The following is a 7,584-nucleotide window of genomic DNA, read 5'->3' on the forward strand; positions in this document are numbered from 1 at the left end:
CCGGTCTAGGGGTTCCGCTTGAGAGAACAGAGATTTGCAAAGTTCAAATAGTACAAATAGGGAGCAAGGTTGCTCGGAGCCATCCCGTTCCGAGAAACTAATGACACAGATCAGCTTTTCCCTTATACCAACCATTTCAGACCTAACATTTGAACAGAGTGCATGCAACACAGACCAGGAGAAAAGAATAATAATAAAAGAAAAACAATGGGCAACAAAAGCAAAACCGACAGTAAACTTCCCACAGAGAAAGCTGGAAATCCCAACATGTCAAAAAAAAAAAAAAAAAAAAAGTTACTCCTCCACCTCTGTGGGCCAAAACGCAACAGGTTCCGAAGTGCAAAGCAAACAGCCACCGCTGTCGGATACAACTGCCCTCTTGAAAGTTGTCTGCGGGGTGCAGGTCTGAAAGGATCCTGTCGAATTCACACGCACACTCGCCCGCGCACTCGCGCGCTCGGCCACTCGCGCCCCGACTGGCATCTATACACCTTATGTACACACACACCGGGGGGCCCCCGTCGCGGGAGGGCGCGTGGGGAGGCCGCAGAGCTCGTACCTATACATATGTACACGTGGGCACACCGGTCCCGGCGAGGCCGCCCCGCGGGGGTCATAGCGCGGCGGCGTAGGCCGCGGGGTAGGGGTCTAGCTGGGGCTTGCCCATGCCCGGCAGCAGGATATAGGCGAGCGGCGGCTGCAGCCCGGGGCTGGGCCACGCGCTGCAGTTGCACGGGATCATGTAGCCCGGGTTGCCCGGGCTGGGGTGCGAGTGCGTGTGCCCCCCGGCGGCCGCGGCCGCCGCTGCAGCCGCCGCCGCCGCGCCGTGGAAGGCGCCGGCGCCCGCGGTCGGGTAGCCCAGCGACGACGCGTACGGGAGGCCGGACGAGGACGACGAGATCTCTGCCATCTTGGAGCCCAGGTCGAGCAGCGAGTAGGGGCTCCCGGCTGCAGCGGCGGCGGCGGCCGCAGCGGCGGCGGCGGCCGACTGCGGGAAGAAGACGCGCGCCGCGGCAGCGGCGGCGGCGGCGGCCGCCTTCTCGGGGTTGGCGAGCAGCGACTCGGGCACCAGGCCGCCGCTGCCCGCACCCGCGTGCAGCCCGGCGCCCGCCTTGAGCGCCGGGTGCTCGGCGTCGGCCACGCCGCCCAGGCCGTAGGGCACCGGGAAGGCGAACTTGTCCTTCTTGAGCAGCGTCTTGGGCTTGCGCCGCGGCCGGTACTTGTAGTCGGGGTGCTCCTTCATGTGCATGGCGCGCAGGCGCTTCGCCTCGTCGATGAACGGCCGCTTCTCCGACTCGGTGAGCAGCTTCCACTCGGCACCCAGGCGCTTGCTGATCTCCGAGTTGTGCATCTTGGGGTTCTCCTGGGCCATCTTGCGCCGCTGAGCCCGCGACCACACCATGAAGGCGTTCATGGGCCGCTTGACGTGGTCCACCGGCTTGGACATGCTGTCGCCCTGCCGCGGCTGCAGCCCGCCGCCGCCCGGGCCGTCGCTCTCGGCCCGGAGGAAATCAATGTTGGCTGTTGGCGGGGACCCGTTCGGCCCGCCGCGCCCCACTTTTCACACCGGCGTCGCTCCCGCCGGGAGGAGGGGGCCGAGGGACCAGCCCCGGGCCGCGTCGCGCCCCCTGGATGTTCTGCGGTCTCCGGCCGGCCAGGCGCTCGGGGGTGGGGAAAACAAAATCCTCCCCGGGACACGAGAACTTCTCGGCGGTGTCCCCACCCCCACGGTGGCAGTTTGCCCTTTTCTTTGTGTCCTTCCTGTCCGGTGGCGTCCGCTCGCGAACTCCCCGCAGGTGGCCGCCACCCAGCAGCGCGGTCCCCCTCCTCGATCTTTCCCCTGTTAAATGCACAGCGGCCCCGAAAGTTGCGTCGCGGAGGCGCCACCAAGTTGAGCGGAGGAGTCAGCCGCCGCGTGCTGCCAAGTGCCAAAGGGGGCTCTCGGCGGCTGGAGTGTTTGGGTTCTCCTCGGTGACTTTCTCATTTGACAGTGGCAGATGGGGGTGGGGGAGGAGGGGGGGGCGGCCGGGAGGAGGAAGAGGAGGGGGTCCGGGCGCACCGAGGGAACGCAGAGCGCCGCAATGGATATAAATACAAATACCGCGGCACCGGCCGGTCTTCCTCGCTTGCAGCAGGCGGGATGCGCTGATGAGAAACCCCCTGGTGGGCTGGGGTTTGGGGGAGGGGGCTTTCCGCACCCCAGCACCTGCCTCGTGGGTCTTCCTCTCCGGCTGCGGGTCGGGGCAGGAGGTTGGCTGAGGATTCAGCAAGCTTGGGATCGATCTCAGGGCCTCAAAGGAAATCCTCCCGGCTCGCCGGGGCGGCGCGTCTCGCTGTCCCTGGGGCCATGCCGGCTCGGCTCTCTCCAAGCCCCTCCTGGCGCGCCGGCCGACTCGGGCACCCGGAGCGCGCTGGGCGCGGAGCGCAGGCCAGCCCTCCGCGCGGCGCCGCGGGCCAGGCACCGGCCGCGTCCCACTCGGTCCTCTGGGCCTCCGCCCGGGACTTGCAACTAACTTCGCCCAAGTTTCCTGCGCCGGCGCCGCCGCGCCCCTCTCGGCGCGCTCGCCTCGGAGCGTGCGCCCGCGTGTGCTCCGCACCCGGAGCCCCTCTGGGCGGGCTTTCTCGGCCGGAGCCGAGCGGGCGGAGGTGCAAGAGGAGGGGGGAGGGTGGCGGATGGGTGGGTAGGATTTAAAGAAGGCGCGCCATCACCTCAGTTCGCAGGTCCGCGCTGGGGCTGCTCCCAAATTGCCCCTCTCCTGCAGCACTGGGGGCCCCTTTCCGGCCCAGGCCGCCAGCCCGCCGCTCCCGAGGCGACAGGAGCCCTGTGCACGGGCTCAGGTGAGTGTCGCTACCTGCGTGTACACGTGCCCGAAGCCGGCGCTGGGTGTGCATGGCCGGCCGCCGCTGAGTGTGTGTATATCTGGGGGCACGCGGAGGAGGTGGAGCCCAGCACTTGGGGAGGGAGGAGGGACCAGCCGATCCTCCTCCCGCTCCCACACCCTCAGGACCGCGAATTAAACAGGATCCCCGCCGCCTCTCCCCCTCCTCACTCCCCCCCAACCCCCACCCTCGTACTCCTCCTCCCACCGGCTTTTCGCTTGAGAACAGGTTTAGGCGAGCGGAGAGTTCGGAGCGCGCCGCCGAGTTTGCGCACTGTTTGGCTTCCGCCACCCCTGGGGTCGTCCCGGCGGCCCCTGCCGGCCGAAGCAGCGGTGGTCGCGGTTCTGGGATCCTCTGCCCTGGAGGAAGGAGGCGCGCACGTGGAGGAGAGCCTCGCGCGCTTCGGAGGAAGAGGGGACGCAGCCCAGAAAATGCTGGAGACTTTTCCTAGCAAGAAGGTGCTTCCTTGGAGGTCCAGATGTTACTTGCCGCAGATGCTTCGCGAATTTTCTGGCACTGGTGATGCACCCAGTGGGAGGTAGTGGAGTGAAAGATAACTGAGGAGGGGCTGAGCGTGCGCCTGGCAACCCATTTCGAAAAGGAACTAGCCCAGAGTGACAACTGGCATCCTTGGCCGACTCTTCAGATCTTCTAAAATTCTGGGGGTTTGTTTTTATTCTAGTCGCTAGTCATCCATATGCTGATCGGTTTATGGTACAGTTAGCCTCACAGTATTTCACGCACAGATAGGATGAAGGTGTTCAAAATCAGTAAGAAGTATAAAACGTTTCTCTGAAAGACAGAAGTGAAACGTACTAGTCACGGTGTACTGGAATATTTTTATGCTGTTAAGAACAATTTCCTTTAGTGGGAGCAGCTTTTTCCTTTATATTTGACATAATGCAAAGATCAAATAGCATGATTTTGTTTGCAGATTTTCCTAACTTCTTGGTATGCTTGCAGCACATCTTCTAACACGATCAGTCTGGAAGTTGCATTCACAAGTTGGCCTGCCCTTCAGGGGGAACTTTCTTGCCTCTTTGGCAGTGTGGATTTGACCTAGCCATGTGGTGTGTACAAGTAGGAAGTTCTACAATCAGTTAACTCTTTTAAGTTTTCCCTGCAATTCATGTCCAGTTCGAACACAAACACATATGCAGGTATAAAGAACTGATTGAACTTAAATAAAAACATTTTTAGCTCATCAGTTTTATTTAAAAGTTAGCCTTGTTTTATTGCTCATTTTAATAATAGAAAAGTGATTGTTGCTTTTTTTTTTTTTTTAGTTGCTGTGATGACAGACAGAAATGCAAATCATCAGTGAAATGTATGGGAGTGACTCTCTTTCTTAAGATACCACACAAATGTTTACTTTGCATCAGCCCTTGTATTGCTAAAACAATTGGACTGATTTCTTTAGAACCATATTCCTTTACAGGCTCTATAAAGACACTCTGTTCACAGACTCTGGGTGGAGCAACTGTTAAAACCCTAGCAGGAGTAATTATATAGACTAGAGTATTAAATATACTGTTTTGTGATGATAAACTATGAAACTATCATCCCCGAGCTTTTAACCTACTAACTTATATAATAGGTTTGAGACAAAATATACACTGTCATACAAAGGCCATATATATGTATAGGGGCGCAAGATGTGAAAACTGTTACTAAGATTATTGTGAATAAAGTTGAGTCTAATCTTGAAAATTATTTTGATATATACAAAAGGATAAGGACTGAGAAACATTTTTATATTGGTGAGTTAAATTATTGTGTATTTTCAAATTTAAGTTTAGAAATCAATTGCAATAAATTATTACCATGAAATGTTTGCATATATGATTGAAATGTATGCCTGTATGTGAAATATCTTATAAAAATAAAATGTATAAGCTTCCTAGGATATGGTTTTATGAAATGTGTGGTATTGCCTATTTAGTGATATTAAATGAACCAGATTTGAAAGTTCTTAAGTTCATGAATGTTGAACTGTGGGGAGAAAAAAAAAAGATGTTCCCGTACCTAAAAAGGAAATGGTTATTTGTGTGCTTGTTTGCTATTCACGTAATACAATTTCACACTAGGAAAGGTATGGTTTTCAGTTTTGGTTTTTAGGGGATCAGTATTCTTGGCCTAGAGCCTTTTCATCCAGGGAGAGGTTCCCAGGATAAACCCTCATGGGGGACAGCAGCAAATCACGGCTGCAATTCACGGGCCTTCATGCCTCTTGACTGAGTCTGGTTGAGCTTTTCTCCATAAGTTTTCTTGCCATTCCCTTTCTTATGTACTGAAATGACGATTTAGTTTTAATGTCCACAGAGCTTACGTTTGAACTCATGGAACCTCATATATTCGTTCTTTTACATTTCTCTGCCTGCGTGTATGCTCAGTGGCACCCGACTTTTTGTGACCCCGTGGACTGTAGCCCACCAGGCTCTTCTGTCCATGGGATTCTCCAGGCAAGAATCCTCGGAGTGGGTTGCCATTTCCTTCTTCAGGGGACTTTCCTGACCCAGGGATCGAACCCGGTCTCCTGCATTGGCAGGAGGATTCTTTACCACTGTTCTTGTACATTGTGACCTAAAAGTGAAAAAAATACCAAGATATAGGAAAGGGAACAGTCTGTGTGAGTGGACAGTGAAGGAAAAATACATTGAAAGAGAATTAGAAGTTCTATGGGCTTTATATTGCCAAGTGGATGGCAAGCACCCAAAGGACCGTGTACTCCATCCATGGAGCCTATACAGGCTCTGTATTGCCTTGTGGCCAAGGAATACCCGTGACCACAAATATATCTATTCTGCAGCTGAGAGGCAGACCCTTTCTCAGACAAAGTTTGGGGAAAAGTCTGCAAAGTCACTTTCTTCTTTTTCCCTTAGGTCCTCCCTGTGAATGGTCTTTTTTCAATTCTAAAACTTTCACTAGGAGGCAGCAATGAGATTGTTGGGGAATTTTTTTTTTTTTTAAATACCTTGGTAATGCCAAAGTGACTGGCTTTCTTCTTCTTTCTCTTTCTCTCCTGTAAAAGGGAGGGAGGATATTTGGATCCCAACAAAAGACAGGGGCTCAGAGTGAACTAAATCATTTTCCTCCCTTCATCGATTCCATCTCCGTTCTCACTGGATTTTCACCCAGATGGCTCATTGTTACATTTTTCTAGAACCATGGAGGTGAAACCCCAGCAAAGAAAGCAAACTGGCAGGGTACTGAGAGGTGCCCAGGTGGAAGTGACGGTGGGAAAGGTGATGCCTTCAAATGCAGAAGCCAAGTCATGACACCTGGAGCACTGGGAGCAGACACTGGAGTTAAGGGAACTTTGGGCTTCTGGTCTTAAGCAAGTGCAAGGAAAGAATTCATAAGCTTTCAACCTGCATAGAAAAGTAATACAGCCTGTTTGTCCTGTTAAGGAGGAAATGAGCAAACTGACAAAAGCCAGTCTCAGGCTTTTGTTAACAGTTCTCTAATCCTACTCCTTTAGTTCTCTAGTTGTGTTCCTATCATCCCCACCCCGACCTGCCCCCATAAGGGGGGAAGAAAACCCCAAACACATGGTCCACATAAAACCTGAGAGATGAGAAATTAAGTCAGGTAGTCATGGTTAGAGTGAATGGCTGCAAGAGCAACCTTTGACTGGTTACTGCTAAATTTTCATTCTTCTGAGATTTCTGTCCCTTTATTCTTACTGCTCCTGCCATACTGGGATTATACAAATCAATTATGAGAATGCCTTTCTTCATTCCTCCTTAGCAGTACTCAACTCAGGCTGGCATTTTCTAAATCAAGTTTGCCTAGATGGCAGAGCAAGAAATACAAAATTTAAAAGCCCATTGTCCCCCTCCACCCCCCCCCCCCCGCCTCCCCCCAATAAAACAACTAAGGGGAAAAAGCCAATACAAATAATCCAAGACAGACAACTTCACAAAGGACGATTTCAGTTCCTGAGAATACTGTGAAATCAATTGACTTTTCTCTAGGATAAGTGCTTTTTTATTTTTTACGTGGAAGAGAGCTAACATTGAACAAAACCAGAAATGATTGCGGAGGGTTGAACAGTCAGCATATCATATAATGGATCCTTCCAACTCATAGTTTTCAAATGAGGAGACTGGATTCTGGTGTGGTAGGCTTACTTGTAAATTTCACCACCGTGTGTGCCCCGGTTGATTTTGAGAAAGGTAGGAATACTGCTTAAGTCTTCCAGCAGGGTGTTGGATAAGCATGTTTTTGATTTTACAGAGTCCCTCTGTCTGGCTGTTCTTTCCAGCTTCCAGACCTCCTTGACCTGTGTGTTACTCCCTCTTAGATTCAGTTTCCTATCTGAGGATGGGTCTGCTTTGATGAGCAGTTTGATTTTAACTATCATTTATTGAGTTCTTAAGACACCATCCCTTTTGCATACACTATCTTATTTAATTTTTAGGAAAGCTCTATGAGGTAAGAGTTATCTCAATTTGCAGTTGGGAAACGGAGCCTTAGAACTGATGTTTGAGTAACTCACCCAAAGTCACACAAATGCAATTGAAAGAAGTGGGGTGTGAACTAAGCTGATGCTCTTCACTAGCACCACTCTGAGCTGAAGACGCAGCTGCTTCCTGGCTCAGATTCTCAATCCCACCTACTTCCTCAAGCCTCCTTGTGACTCACTCAGCGCCATGCTTCCTCTGAGAGGGAGTGGCCGAAGGGAATCCCTCCAGTAAGGTG

General features: G+C 52.6%; 1 protein-coding gene across 2 annotated transcripts; it reads right to left on the reverse strand.

Annotated features, from left to right (window-relative positions):
* Window positions 1-613: 613 nt before the first annotated feature.
* On the reverse strand, window positions 614-1,447 carry SOX21 (SRY-box transcription factor 21). Of its 2 annotated transcripts, XM_065901621.1 has the most exons (2): window positions 1,008-1,447; window positions 614-941 (listed from the first exon to the last, which is right to left on the reverse strand). In XM_065901621.1, the coding sequence occupies exons 1-2, from the start codon at window positions 1,445-1,447 to the stop codon at window positions 614-616; spliced, it is 768 nt and encodes a 255-aa protein (XP_065757693.1). The 2 variants fall into 2 exon arrangements, with proteins under 2 accessions (XP_065757693.1, XP_065757692.1); XM_065901620.1 differs by having other exon boundaries at window positions 614-1,447.
* Window positions 1,448-7,584: the final 6,137 nt, after the last annotated feature.

The sequence above is a fragment of the Muntiacus reevesi genome, chromosome 11 (genome assembly GCF_963930625.1).
Source record: "Muntiacus reevesi chromosome 11, mMunRee1.1, whole genome shotgun sequence".
Lineage (NCBI taxonomy): Eukaryota > Metazoa > Chordata > Mammalia > Artiodactyla > Cervidae > Muntiacus > Muntiacus reevesi.